Below are 15,318 nucleotides of genomic sequence, written 5' to 3' on the forward strand. Positions count from 1 at the left end.
TAGATTTAAAAAGCAAAACCATGTTAGAAAAAAAATCTGTTCTCTTAGATGTGGGAAAGGCTAGAGAGTAGATGACCCTTACCTGTGAGAGGCTCCATTGTGTCTGCTGAGCTTGTGGCAAGCCAAATTTACTCTGGGGTGCACCCATCTGTCCCACCATTCCTCCTTGGGGGCCAACCACATTTTGAGGAAGAGGCATCACACCAGTTTGTGCATTTCCCATAAACCCATTGGGCATCGGCATGCCCACCATCATACTTGCACTCTGTCCCATCACATTTCCAATAAGGCCAGGAGCTGCAGGCACAGGTACACCCATTGATGGAAAACCTTGAAATGCAGCCGGTGCTTGTGAGGTAAATGGTATATTTGTGGGTCCCATAAACACACCTGCATCGTAAGAACCATGAATAGAAAATAAGTAAGAACAGGGCTACTACATACAGCTGCAGTTATAGTAAAACACACAAATGGATTACTGTCTTCTGAATTCCCTATAGCAAAAATTTTTCATTCCAGTCTGTTCCTACTGCTCATTCCAACCTACAACTAAACAATTATTTCCAAAATGCAGACAAATCTGTTTTCAATCTGTCAAAATTTAAGAAATATAAATCTTATCCCATAGCCACACAAAATGTCTTTCAAAGTAAAGAACAAACTACCTAGCATCAGAGTATATGCTGTTTCTCTGACCTACACCACTGATCTCCAGATACCAGATAGACGGATGGAAGTCAACCATATCTAGCTTTAATGGAAGTAGCTGGGTAGCCATATAATTTCAGGTCACATGTATGTGAAACGCACCTTTTATTTTAGAGGAAATGGTCTGATGGATTAAAACTGTGCTAACAAATTAGTGCTTGATTAGAATTATTAAAAAGTTTCAAAGCTTTTTTGGAAACAATGTAGTAATTCATACTGCTTTGTTTACCTGCAGAGAATATACATTGTACATAAAGTCATAACCTTCATGTAAATCAAATTTTGTAATTCTTCAAAAACTCTGTCCTGTAAACTTCTGAAGAGATCCTAATATGTGAACAGCTTGTTAATTCTAAATGAATAAAATTTTGTGAATCTGTGCATGCTTTTTAATTCTAATGCTTTGTTCATTTTATCGTGTTGACTACAAGTGTGCACTACATATAAAAAGGAGAAGAAATATAATTGATACTATAATTATAATGGATGTACTTTTAACAATTCACTCATAGCAGATTTCAAAGTTAATTACCAGGAGTACTTTGCTGCTGAATGGTTCCCGTACCATACAGAGATAAGATGGAGTCTTTAGAGAGTTGTTTCTTTGCAACTTCTTCTGATTTTGTAGCTTGCTCGGTGAAAAGATCCAGATCCCCAGATGTTACTGTAGACAGGGTGGCAGCTGCTGGTATAGAGGGTGTCCCCTGATACACACCAAAATAAGCTGTCAAATTCTGCACAGTAAAGCATAGCTCACCTATTATTTAAAACCCACATGATGTTATGAAGTAAGACAGAAACAACTGTAATAGATAAACCAGTGACATTTAAGAGATCATTCACTGGCTCACACACAAAAAAATCTGGAGTAAAGGCAAGATAAGATGTCTTCATCTGACTCAGTTAATGTAAGAGAGGGGAACCTGAAGCTCTTTCATAATAAATTGCACTCACCAACTAGGCTAACACTGAATTTCTGCTCCCTGAAATCCTGAACACAATGGGTTCAAAACTAGTTCTGCAGCTGCTGTCAGGACCACCACTCATGGGAGCTGCTCAGCCTTCTCCCTCGGCAAGTACTGCTTTATGGACCGGGTGGTATCCCTTGGAATAAAGAACACTTCTACATTACAGAGGACTGTAGATTTTATCTTTTTAAAAGCTGTGTTAGCGATTATTCTTAGGTGTTTAAATTTAATTGAAAATTGATCCCTGTTAAATATAAAAGTGGGAATAAGAGGGAGGAGATGTACAGTTTGGGACATGCTCAATCGGACTTGCTCCAAACGGCAGACTTAGAAACGTGCCAGGGGATTCCAATTCAATCCCATCAAGGTGGAATGTACCAATGCCGTCTCACCAAAGTGATCAATTTCAGTTCATGATTGATCATAATGATAGGATTAAGAGTCAAAGGGATCACATAAACAAGACTAGTGTCTGCTAATACTAAATGATAGAATCAAAAAGGGAGAGAATGATCCAACATGGGAAGCGGGATACACAGTAGACTCATAGAATGGCAGATGTCCTAAACAGCACTCTGGCCTCAGAATCAGCCCTTAAGGCATGCGGATCTGGCTGAAGAGCCCATGAGAGTATTTTAGGCATGGAAAGCCAAGACACTCTGGCAGAAAGAAAGAAAAAAAAAAAAAACCTAAATGAAAGATCTCTGGAAGTGAGATCCCAGTGGAAAGAACAGGCCATCAAAGAAGGAGGTACCTTTCTCTGAAGGGAGGAGAGAACTTCCACTTTGACTATGACCTTGTCTAAATAAGATCAGAGTAGGTGAACTCAAAAGGCCTCCATAACCTTGGCAACTCATGACAAGAGCCTCAGGTGATTACTGATGCCATAAACAAGAGTATCAATTGTTAAGTCAACAACAGAAGTCACTGTGCACTTATCTCTGTCCTTAATGTGTTGTCCAATGTGAATTAATGCTATAACTAGTATAACTAGTACTCAAACTAGTACTTACACTTTGTGTTTCTGTGTGGGTGCAAACTGTTGAAATCTTTACTTACTATATACTAAATTGATCTTCTGTATATAAAGATAATTGAAAATAAAAAAAAAGCTGTGTTGGAAGACTTTTTTAATACAACTAATCTAGATTAGTAACCACAACATTAGAACGCTTCTAATTTATCCACAAATGAAGCAAAACGCTAACCATCTGTACATTTAGCCATATGTTGTACCTCACTTTTGGATAAGGGGGAAATTAAGTACAAATACAAATAGGGGCCAAAGTTGTGCGCAGCAAGCCAAGCCACTGCTTGTGATGGGATGTCTGCACCCCATGTCAGAGTACGGTTCAAGTCTCGTCTGCTTTACTTCTGATCCAGCTTCTGGCTAATGGGCCTGGGAAAACAGCAAGAGATGACCCAACTGCTTGGGCCCTTGCCACCCACACGGGAGACCTGGATGGAGTTCTGAACTCCTTTTAACTTCAGCCTGGCCCTCTGCTATGGCCAGGGAGTGCAGTGAAGGATGGCCCAAGTGCTTGGGCCCTGCACCCCATGGGAGACCAGGAGAAGTACCTGGCTCCTGCCTTCGGATCAGTGCGGTGCGCCGGCCGCAACACGCCAGCCGCAGAGGCCATTGGAGGGTGAACCAACGGCAAAAGGAAGACCTTTCTCTCTGTCTCTCTCTCTCACTGTCCAGTCTGCCTGTCAAAAATAAATAAATAAATAAAAAATAAAAACAGTCAAACCAAACAGCATGACTAGGAAATGCTCACATGTCCATTTATCTGTTAGCACTCTGTTTGCCAGTACTACCATCAAGGATAAAAGAAAAACATCCTCTGCCTGCCATTTATACTTCAAGAGGCTGCACAGGACTTGCAACCAAAAGCTCTCTGGCATTCTGGGATCCCATATGAAGTCAGAACAGGCCTCAGCTCTTGTGTAGGTCTGGATACTGCACGTATACATGTGTATGATAGAAAGGAGAGGGGCTGGCACTGTGGCATAGTGAGCTAAGCTTCTGTCTATGGCTCTGTCAATCCACGGTGGGGAGGGGTGGGTTTGTGTTCAGCTGCTCCTCTTCTGATTCAGCTCTCTGCTTATGGCCCAAGTGCTTGGGCCCCTGCATCCATGTAGGAGACTCAGAGGAGGCTCCCAGCTCCTGGCTTCAGATGGGCTGTGCTCTGGAAGTTGCGGTCATTTGAGGAGTGAACCAGCGGATGGAAGACTTTTCTCTCTCTCCCTCTCTCTCTCTCTCTGTTAACTCTACCTCTCAAATAAATAAATTTCAAAAATACTTAAAAAAAAAAAAAAGGGCCGGGGCCGCAGCTCACTAGGCTAATCCTCCACCTGCAGCACCGGCACCCCGGGGTTCTAGTCCCGGTCGGGGTGCCGGATTCTGTTGCGGTTGCTCCTCTTCTAGTCCAGCTCTCTGCTGTGGCCCAGGAGGGCAGCAGAGGATGGCCCAAGTGCTTGGGTCCCTGCACCCGCATGGGAGACCAGGAGGAAGCACCCGGCTCCTGGCTTCGGATCAGCACAGTGCTGGCTGTAGTAGCCATTAGGGGAATGAACCAACAGAAGGAAGACCTTTCTGTCTCTCTCTTACTGTCTAACTCTGCCTGAGTAAGAAGAAAGGGGCTTCGTTCTGTCACCACTCTGAAACAGTTCCCCTGAATCCCCAATTTACATATACATTCCTGTCAGCTGACTATTTCCAATTTCCTTAGGGAAGACTAGCACTCCAGATAAGTAAAGCAGATAGTAAAATCAATTTATTTCATATTCAAAATGCAAAAAATTCTATACTAGAATGTATATACACTCAGAGTAATTCATAATCTTGGTGTTCAAATTAGTTTGAGCTTAATTACACACAGTAAAAATCTATATAAAACAGTACAATATATGCATAAAATTTCTATTGAGCTCCCTCCCATGATTTAAGAAGGCATTATTTTGAAAATGTTCAGATTTTTTAATCTTTACAAGCAGATTGGATGACAGATAATTCTGCCAGCCAAATTATTTTATAGAGCTCAACAAAATTGGCCTAATTTTGGTCCTAAAACAAAGTTCCAGGAAGAGAATTATGATTTAAAAAATTAACCCTGTCAATTTACCAAGTACTAATCAGAAGACCCAAAGCATGAAAACAAGTCCTGTCCTACCTAAAGCCAGAAGCCCCAGCTCATTCTGCACTTACATGTTAAACATTAAGTCTGCATTGTTGGAACTGCTGCTATGACACTGAACAGAACACAGGCAGTACATTGAAACCTCAAATGGAGAGTCTAACTTTCCAAGTAGTTGTAAAGTAACCTGCTTATATCACTCAATCTAAAGAAGTCCCAAGATATAACTGCCTTACTAGAATACTAGACTGAAACAAAGTGCTTTTCTGCTCAGATTGTCAAATATCCTAAATACTTCTTTCCAAAGCCACAATATTAAGCAATTTTTATTGTCTCATTTAACTCATGCCTGTGTGAATTCATATGGTAATTAATTTTAACTGAGATAAAGTAACAATACTTAGTTCCTTTGTGTGTGTGTTATTACAGAGGGGAAAGGGGCAAAGCCATAAAATAACTGTCTTTGCTGAAAATAATCTCTACTGCTGCAAACAATTTTGATAAAGATACATTTAAACTAATTATTGCTAAGAAATCTGTTTGTTCAATTCTAGTCATAAATATATAACACCTGACATATAACAGAAAATATGCGCTGGCCAGCGCCGCGGCTCACTAGGCTAATCCTCCGCCTTGTGGCGCCGGCACACAGGGTTCTAGTCCTGGTCGGGTGCCGGATTCTGTCCCGGTTGCCCCTCTTCCAGGCCAGATCTCTGCTGTGGCCAGGGAGTGCAGTGTAGCATGGCCCAAGTCCTTGGGCCTTGCACCCCATGGGAGACCAGGAGAAGTACCTGGCTCCTGCCATCGGATCAGCATGGTGCGCGGGCCACGGTGGCCACTGGAGGGTGAACCAACGGCAAAGGAAGACCTTTCTCTCTGTCTGTCTCTCACTGTCCACTCTGCCTGTCAAAAAATAAATAAAAAAATAAAAAATAGAAAATATGCGCAATACAAATGATACTAGTTTTCTTCATAAGACAGACTATTTTTTATTACAACTTTCCATCCATACCATCAGATCTGACTCTTTTTCCACAGAAAGGGAAATATTTTATTGCAAATATTATGATATACTGCAACTAGCTGAATTGTGAAGTTAAAATTTAAAACAGAACCTTAATATTGTATGCTTTAGGAGCTAACTTGTAGCCGGCGACGCAGCTCAATAGGCTAATCCTCCGCCTGCGGCGCCAACACACCGGATTTCAGTCTCGGTCGGGGCGCCGCATTCTGTCCGGGTTGCCCCTCTTCCAGGCCAGCTCTCTGCTATGGCCAGGGAGTGCAGTGGAGGATGGCCCAGGTCCTTGGGCCCTGCACCCGCATGGGAGACCAGGAGAAGCACCCGGCTCCTGGCTTCGGGTCAGTGCAATGTGCTGGCTGCAGCGTGCCGGCCCTGGTGGCCATTGGAGGGTGAACCAACGGCAAAAAGGAAGACCTTTCTCTCTGTCTCTCTCTCACTATCCACTCTGCCTGTCAAAAAAAAAAAAAAAAGAGTTAACTCGTATCATCCTGAAAGTTCATATATTTCACCTTATAGAAATTCCATGGAAGGGTAAGAAAGCAATTCAAAAAATTTTCACCAAAAGTACTCTTAAAAGATCTTGATCATTACTAGTAATGTTCTAAATAGGTTTATTTTTTATTCACACACACAAACAGCAAAATAAGTTTTAAGGGAAACCTAAAACAATTTATCTTCAGAAAAAAATAGGAGTTCTGAATTTGCTAGAACTTTTAATTCCAATCAACATTTACATACACGGGCAGCTCTGAAGTGACCTTATGGGGAAGGCTGAAGTAGTCTTTGTTTTCTACTTATTCTTTCTAAACACTACTGTTTCCTTATAGCAAGAGTTAGAACTTTAGGCTTTGTATGTCACGGTTTCTGCTGTATCTCTTCAACTCTGCTTTTATAGCTCCAAAGTTGCCACAAGCAATACATAAACCAATGCGAATGGCTGCCTTCCAATAAAACTTTGAGAAGACAAGGTACAATCTTAGTTTGCCAAACCTTGACCAAAAAACAAAAAGCTTTCAAGCCAGTGACAAAACAATTCTTTTGAACTTTTACAAAAAGGAAATACCACATACCTGAGCTGGGGGCATGACAGTTGCAGGTAAGGGATTAGAAATCATTGGCCCAAAGATGTCCAGGTCATCATTCAGGGCTGGTACTGTGCTTGTGTTCCCATTGGTCACTGGTGCCTCAGCAGGGCCATCTGGAAACAAAAATTTTTGTCTTAAAGTAGAATCTCTTAAATTACTTGAAATATTAGTTTTTTTTTTTTAAGGAACTACTCAAAAGTTGACAGAAAGGCCACTGTTGTACAGTGGGTTAGGATGCCATTTGATATCAAAACACACTGTATAGGAGTGTTAGTTTGAGCCCTGGCTACTCCACTTCCAATTCAGCTAACTGCTAATGTACCTAAGAAGTCAGTGAAAGATGGCCTAAGTATTTGGGCACCTGCCATCCATGTGGGAGACCCAGATGGAGTTCCTCGCCTGGACCTGGCTATTGTAGCCACTTGGGAGAGTGAACAAGCTGTTGGAAGATAGCTCTCTCTGTGTGTCTGTTGTCTCTCTGCTTTTCAAATAAATAACTCTTAAAAAAAAAAGTTGATAAATATATACCCCTCTTCCTCAGGAGAAATCTGTCCTCTTTCCCAAAGAAGCTATTTCCAATTTTGTTTATCCTCTCAGAAATATTCTTTATCCACTGGTTTCCAAATATATATGCAAACCTACCTTTTGACAAATGACATCATACTATTCCCATTATTCTACATCCTGATTTTTTGTATGATCATAAAAACTTTTTATAATGCTTCCTGTGTGCCAGGAATTGATATATAAATTCATTTAATTCTAATACTGTATGAGAGAGACACAGCTTTTGAGATAAGTGGCTAAAATGGAATTTGATACCAGGCTTCTATAAATAATGCAACCTAAATGCATGTATGAGTTTGTGATATCACTTCATATCTTTTTTTGGTTAAAGATTTATTTATTTGAAAGAGTTACAGAGAGAGAGAGAGAGGGAGAGGGAGGGAGGGAGGGAGGGAGGGGAGAAGCGAGGCGAGGCGAGGCGAGGCGAGGCGGGGAAAGAGAAGAGACGAGATGAGAAGAGACGAGACAGATAGCCACAATGGCCAGCCCTGTGCCAGGCCAAAGCCAGGAGCCAGGAGCTAGGAGCTTCTTCCAGGTCTCCCATGTTTGTGGCAGGGTCCCAAGTACTTGGCCATCTTTCACTGCTTTTTCCAGGCCATTAGCAGAGAGCTGGATCAGAAGCAGAGTACCTGGGACACGAACCGGAACAAATACAGGATGCTGGCATCACAGGTAGTGGCTTTTTTGCTATGCCACAACACTCCCCCTGCCCCCCAACTTTTTTTTTTTTTTTAAGATTTATTCATTTTGGAGTGGGGAGAAGGAAGAGGTATCCTCCATCTGCTATTTCACTCCCCAAACGGCTGCCACAGCCAAGGCTGGGTCAGGTCGAAGTAAGGAGCCTGGAACTCCAATTGGGTCTCCCACATGGTGGCAGAGGTCCAAGTAATTGGGTCAACTGCTGCTGCTTTCCCAAGTTCGTTAGCAGGGAGTTGGATCAGAAGCATAACAACTAGGACTTGAACTGGCACTCTGGCATGGGATGCTGGTGTCACAGACAGCGGCTTACCCACCATGCTACAACACTGGCCCCACTTCTTATCATTTGTACTTCCCTGGAAATAACTTTCAATGATTTAAAATGTTTGAAATGTTGCAATTCATAATAAAGAAAAAAGAAAGCACGCAATTTATAATTTATATTAATTCTATAAGAAACATATATAAAACTCTGAAATTTCTTGTTTTTTAGTTCATTAGGCAGAGAGACAGCTCCTATATGCTAGTCCACTCCCCAAATGCCTGCAGTGGCTGGAGACAGGAGGTTGCAAACTCAATCCAGGTCTTTGATATCAGTGGTAGGAACAAAATTATTTGAACAATCACCATGCCTCCCAGGGTCTGCACTGGCAGTAGGCTGGAGTCAGCAGCTAGGGTCAGGAACTGAACTTAGTCGCCCCAATATGGGACTTGGGTGTTTTAACCAAGCCACATATGCTAGGCCAAAGGTGCACACCTTACGTCCTTTATTCAGGCACAGGCACCTTTTGATGATGCAGTACTAAGCCACTGAGCTGTAAAGGGAAAGGGACTCTGACAGATTCCTGCTTAAACTTTCAAAATAACTAATATTACTTTAAAAACAATTAGAAGTATTTTGTATCTCCTCTTTATGTTAGACACTAATTTACCAGGGTAAGGAGTACAATCTGGAGTGAGTGCAATCGGGGAGAGTCTACAAGCATGGCTCTTACACAGTTCAGTTTTCTTTGGCCACAACCAAATAACAGTTCAGAGCATCACAATTTCAATCTCTTGGGATTTACATCAGTCTTTTAACAATTTATAGTCTCATTTGATCTTTTTGATAGACCATACCCTCCTCAAAGGTAAATCAATCACCTGAGATGGTTTGCACAAAGTAGATACTCAAATATTTGACAAATTTAATGGAAAGTCTACCACCTACTGTGTATGTTCACCACAACCCACAGAAACGCATGTGTTTCATCTCTTTTTCCAAGTAGAACTACAGAAATTAGAATCTTTAATTTTCCTGTTTAAGTCCCAGTGAATTACAAATTATTAATATCAATGAATAAATGGGTTACAATAAAAATGTTCTATTAATTCATATTGTGTAAAAACCAATTTAGGTTAATTTGAAAGATATCAAGTATTTTTCGAGTTTTTTTCAGGTAAATCATATCAAGATTGTAAAATACATTTACTACATATGTATATATATTACATATGTTTTATACATACATATACATACACATGCACACACACGTATATGTCAAGCACCACTGATAACTAAAATGTAAAAAATGCATATATTATTATAGTTAATAACAAAGAATTTTTAAATGAGACAACTATCAATTACAAAATATGAGAAACACGATTTTTTTCATTTTTTTATTTTTGACTTGAAAGGTAGAGTTAGAGAGAGAGGAGGGGAGACAGAGATAGGGCTTCCATCACTCCCTAAAGGGCTGCAATGGTCAGAGCTGGATCAGACTGAAGCCAGGAGCCAAGAGCTTCTGCCAGGTCTCCCATGTGGCTGCAAGGGCCCAAGTACCTGGGCTATTTTCCATCGCTTTCCCAGGCACATTAGCAGGAAGCTGGATCAGAAGTGGAAGCTGAGAATCTACTCAGTGCCCATATGGGATAGTAAATTTCATGTGTATTTTATCAAAATTTATTTATTTTCATATTATTTGAAACTGAAACAGACACACAGACATCCACAAACAGCTAGAGCGATCTCTGCTGGTTCATTTCTCAAATGCCTGCAATGGCCAGGGCTGAGCCAGAGGCTAAGAATTCAATCCAGGTCTCTCAGAAAGTTGGCAGGGACTACCACTTACTACCTTCTATAGTGCATATTAGCAGAAGATGGATCAGAAGCAAAGCTGGGACTCAAGCCAGACACTCAAGCAACTTAACCACTGCACCACATACTTGCCTTGCCTGCTTTAGCACAACTTAAAAGATAACTTATATAGGATCACATAAAAATAGTTTTCTTTATATAGCAAAATTTATGCATCTGTGAGCAGTGATATTAAATGGCCTATAACAATCTATTAATTCGTGATTCATAGGCAGTTTCAAGATTTTCAGCAATGCAAAACCAGAACAGTGACTATCCATATTCTTTAATATAGTCTGTGTACTTCAGCTCCCTTCACTACAAGCTAATCTGATTTCTGTTTCTGTCACTACACTGTAATAAGGTTCATTTTTTCATTGTTTTTTTTATGTTAATATTTTAAAACTGGCCTCTTGAAATCTTGGGCATTCCAGAAAACCAGCAATTCTAGGCTCTTTGTAACTGCTTACCATGGTTAATGGAGCTGTCCTGAAAGTCAACCCATAGGGTAAGCTGACTTAGGAATCCATTAGAAGGAGACAAAGGAAGTATCTGCTTAGTGACAGCTACATTTTGTGGCAAGGTTGGCACTATTTTCTATTGACTGATAAAAATTTTCTCATACCTCCAAAAAGATTAAAGTTTCTCTCAGGCCCAACCAAAGTTTCTCTCTATGCACACTCCTTTGCAATGAACACAGGTAATTGTTTCCACATAAATACAATGTACTTGCTCTTCTTTTTTCTCTACCTCCTTCTTCTCTCCACATGATCCTTTAATGATGGATGCTGGATTTTGCTCCAATGGATACTGTACTACAAAAGCTATGCATTGACAGAATTATTGAGAAATAAATTCTTAACCTAAATGAAAACTTCTAAATCTTGGAAAATGACTAAATAACAAATTCCCACTAAGTTTCGATGCTTGCTAATTTCCCTAATACTTTTGGATTGCTAAACCACATTTTTTTTATTTAAAAAAAAAGATTTATTTACTTGAAAGGCAGAGAGAGACAGACAGAGCGGGGGGGAGGAGGGGGAGAGGGGGAGAGGAGAAGAGGGGGAGAGGGAGAGGGGGAGAGTGAGAATCTTCCATCTGCTGGTTCACTCCCCAAATGGTCGCAACAGCCAGAACTGGGCCAATCCAAAGCTAGGAGTACAGGGGCCTGAGGACTTGGGCCATCTTCTACTGCTTTCCCAGGCCATAGCAGAGAGCTGGCTCAGAAGTGGAAAAGCTGGGACTTGAACTGGTGCCCATATGGGATGCTGGCACTGTATGTGGCAGTTTTACCAGCTATGCCACAGTGCTGGCCCCTAAACCACATTCTTTAAAAAGGTTTTTTTCCCCAATTTATTTTGAAGGCTGTTGTATTTTTAATTTATAGTATTTAAAAATTAGGACAAGTGGGGCTGGCATTGTGGCACAGACATAAAGCCATCACCTGCAACACTGACATCCCATATGGGCACTGGTTTGTGTCCTGGTTACTCCACTTCCAATGCAGCTTCCTAATGGCTTGAGAAAAGCAGCAGAAGATGGCCCAGGCGTTTGGGCCCCCCCCCCATCAATATGGGAGATCTGGATGAAGCTCCTGGCCTCAGCTTGACCCAGCTCTGGCAGTTGCAACCATCTGGAGCACAGAGAAGTGGATGGAAGATCTCTCTGTAACTCTGCCATTCAAGTAAATAAATTAAAACAAGGACAATTAAAGACTTGCAATCATTACCATCATTTATAAACATCATATTTATCATAGATATTTTTAAAAAAACATTTGCCAGTTATTATTTTTGATTCTAATGAAAGATGAGCCAGGCATTTCCTTGCATTGTCTCCTGTTACAGAAAGTTGGACACTGTAAGAATAAGACTTTCTCAGTGTCACTCACCTGGTTAAGTAGCAAACTTGTACAACAATGGAGTCTTCTGATCCCTAAACTAATGCTTTCTAAACCACATTACATTAAAAGTCACATAATTACAATTATACCTAATTATAAAGGAAAAATTATAAAAATTAAAAAGCCAACTTTCAAAAAAGTTATTTGTAATGAATTTGAGAAGCAGTGACATGATGGTACAAAAACTATCCTATGTCTCAAACACTTCCTCATCATCTCCGAACCCCAATGTCCTTGGTACCAAGCCAATATCTTCTCCATTTATACAGAGAAACTGGTGGACATGGTCACCAATGAACAAATAGCTGAGGGAAGTATCTGTGGGATATAATCAGCCCTTGAGCAAGGAAGAGTATTCACAAATCACTGGAAGTTAAATACATCCTTTTTTTTTTAACTTTTATTTATTGAATATAAATTTCCAAAGTACAAATGCATCCTTCTGATCAAAGGCCCAGCAAGAGCACAGCATGGTGAATTTTGTGTGTGCATGCACACACGTGCACACACACACACACAAATGCAAACTTCCTCTTTCAGGGCAAAGGGAACCTCAGGTCCACTACACAATACCTTCTATGAGATAAGGGGATGCCTAGGCAATCACCTAATCAGAATTCACCACACACATACACCTTACTGCGTGTATTCCTTGCTCAGCTACAGAAAACTGGTGGGAGCAGCCAGCAGCAGCAAGAGGAAGCAGTAGTCCCCTTTAATCAGTATGCAGAAACCGTAGTTGGTGAACAAAAAAAATAATGGGAAATCTGGAGTACAAGAAAAGCCTAAGGCAAATAGAAGACATTTAGCTGGGGACCTCATCATAAAGAACGATAATGAAGCACAAAAGATGCCTTAAAAAGGCAATAGGCAAACAAGAAATTAGGACAATGCAGTAAAATTGATAAGAGATTTCAAACTTAAAGACAGGGCATCAAACCTACAGTTAGCAGCTTTTGGGTAACTATTTTCTCTCTACATGACCTTAAAATTTCAAGCTACTGCTTACTTGTGAACTGAACAGGAAGATGAGTGTTTTAAATTGCACACATACCAGAATTGACAAGAAAGGTTAAAATGTTCTGAGCTACAGAAAAAGTTGTTTAATCAGTTCTACAGCTTACGTGAACATAAGGCATGCCGAGCATGCATTTACTGGCATGACAGTGATGACACTGAGACCAGTGCTTAGAAAGAAGGAAACATTTCAAATGTGACAGTCTTGAAGGCCAGTCTCTCTCATGCACAAATCCTTAATACAATGAGTGAGGCTCATTGTTCTATTAACTATGGCTAAGCCAAGACTCACCTAATGTCAATAATCCGAAAGAATACAAGGTAAACAAAGTATTTTAAACAATATTTAGTATCTTTCTCTTCATCCATTCCAAGTACCTTTGAATGGAATTTACAAATGTAAAAGAAAGAAGAATTTAACATTCCATATTTAATAACATGTTTCAACACTAATATTCATTTAAGGTCTATGTTTGGATACTCTAATCTATGCTTTATATAAAGTATATAAATCTTCACATCACCTCAAAAGTATCTGTACAATAAGCCTAGGATTTCAATACAGGTTACAAACCAGTACATCTGGAAAACTCAAATGCTATAATCAGTTTGAGAAAATTTCCTGGTGCCCCAAGGCAGAAACAGGCACTTCTTCCTGAGCTAGGGTTAAAATGGCATCCATAGGGCCGGCGCCGTGGCTCAATAGGCTAATCCTCCACCTGTGGGGCCGGCACACTAAGTTCTAGTCTCAGTCGGGGCGCCGGATTCTGTCCCAGTCGTTCCTCTTCCTGTCCAGCTCTCTGCTGTGGCCTGGGAGTGCAGTGGAGGATGGCCCAAGTCCTTGGGCCCTGCACCCGCATGGGAGACCAGGAGAAGCACCTGGCTCCTGGCTTTGGATCAGCGCGGTGCGCCGGCCGCAGCGCGCTGCCGGAGCGGCCTTTGGGGGGTGAACCAACGGCAAAGGAAGACCTTTCTCTCTGTCTCTCTCTCTGTCCACTCTGCTTGTCAAAAAAAAAAAACAAAACAAACAAACAAACAAAAAAAAAAAACAAAAAACAAAACAAACAAAAAAAAACATCCATAGCCATCAACATATCATCTCCTAAAAACAAACTTCTTGATGGTAGGAGTGCAGGGTCTGATCTTATTACCAGCTCAGGCATTGTACTTGGCACAAGCTCACTTCTGAGGCAATGAATGACTCTGGCACCCACAAGGTTCAGCTCCACCTCCACTGCAGGCTATAGAACCCACATCTGGTAAATGAGGCCTACTGACTAACTCTACCTCCCAAATGTTCTTTCTAACCCAAGAGGTGACAAAGTGGCAGCCTTTCCACATGCCTTATCCTTTTCAGCTATGGCATCTGGAACGTACTTATGGTTTTTTGTTTGTTTGTTTGTTGACAGGCAGAGTGGACAGTGAGAGAGAGAGAGAAAGGTCTTCCTTTTCCGTTGGTTCACGCCCCAATGGCCACTGTGGCCAGCGCACCGCACTGATCCGAAGCCAAGAGCCAGCTGCTTCTCCTGGTCTCCCATGCGGGTGCAGGGCCCAAGGACTTGAGCCATCCTCCACTGTCTTCCCGGGCCACAGCAGAGAGCTGGCCTGGAAGAGCGGCAACCAGGACAGAATCCGGTGCCCCAACCGGAACTAGAACCTGGTGTGCCAGTGCCGCAGGCAGAGGATTAGCCTATTGAGCCGTGGCACCGGCCTTGGAATGTACTTAAGAATGGACAAGCACACCACAGAAGGCTATAGGCATGTTACTCCCCATTGGCACAAAGGTTATGGCCTAAAGTCCCCATCCAATTCCTCATGCTCTGTCACCAGGGAGAAATACTACGGCTGCCTCTTTAATGTCTGGCACAAAGTAAATGCTCAGTAAGTGACTGGTGAATTGAAATGCTCTCCAGGGCCGGCGCCGCGGCTCACTAGGCTAATCCTCCGCCTTGCGGCGCCGGCACACAAGGTTCTAGTCCCGGTCAGGGTGCCGGATTCTGTCCCGATTGCCCCTCTTCCAGGCCAGCTCTCTGCTGTGGCCCGGGAGTGCAGTGGAGGATGGCCCAGGTGCTTGGGCCCTGCACCCCATGGGAG

At 41.7% G+C, this 15,318-nt stretch overlaps 1 protein-coding gene across 8 annotated transcripts in view; it reads right to left on the reverse strand.

Annotated features, from left to right (window-relative positions):
• The window catches only part of SMAP1 (small ArfGAP 1), a 187,920-nt gene that overhangs the window by 3,358 nt on the left and 169,244 nt on the right, over positions 1 to 15,318 (reverse strand). For all 8 annotated transcript variants that reach the window (XM_089333044.1, XM_089333045.1, XM_070073896.2 and 5 more), the window contains 3 exons: positions 6,905 to 7,032; positions 1,241 to 1,412; positions 83 to 390 (listed from right to left, as the gene is read on the reverse strand). In XM_089333044.1, coding sequence (XP_089189170.1) covers positions 83 to 390; positions 1,241 to 1,412; positions 6,905 to 7,032 — 608 coding nt within the window. The remainder of the gene's footprint in view (positions 1 to 82; positions 391 to 1,240; positions 1,413 to 6,904; positions 7,033 to 15,318) is intronic.

This window comes from Oryctolagus cuniculus, chromosome 5, assembly GCF_051225735.1.
Source record: "Oryctolagus cuniculus isolate XC-2025 breed Fujian yellow rabbit chromosome 5, ASM5122573v1, whole genome shotgun sequence".
Taxonomy (NCBI): Eukaryota; Metazoa; Chordata; class Mammalia; order Lagomorpha; family Leporidae; genus Oryctolagus; species Oryctolagus cuniculus.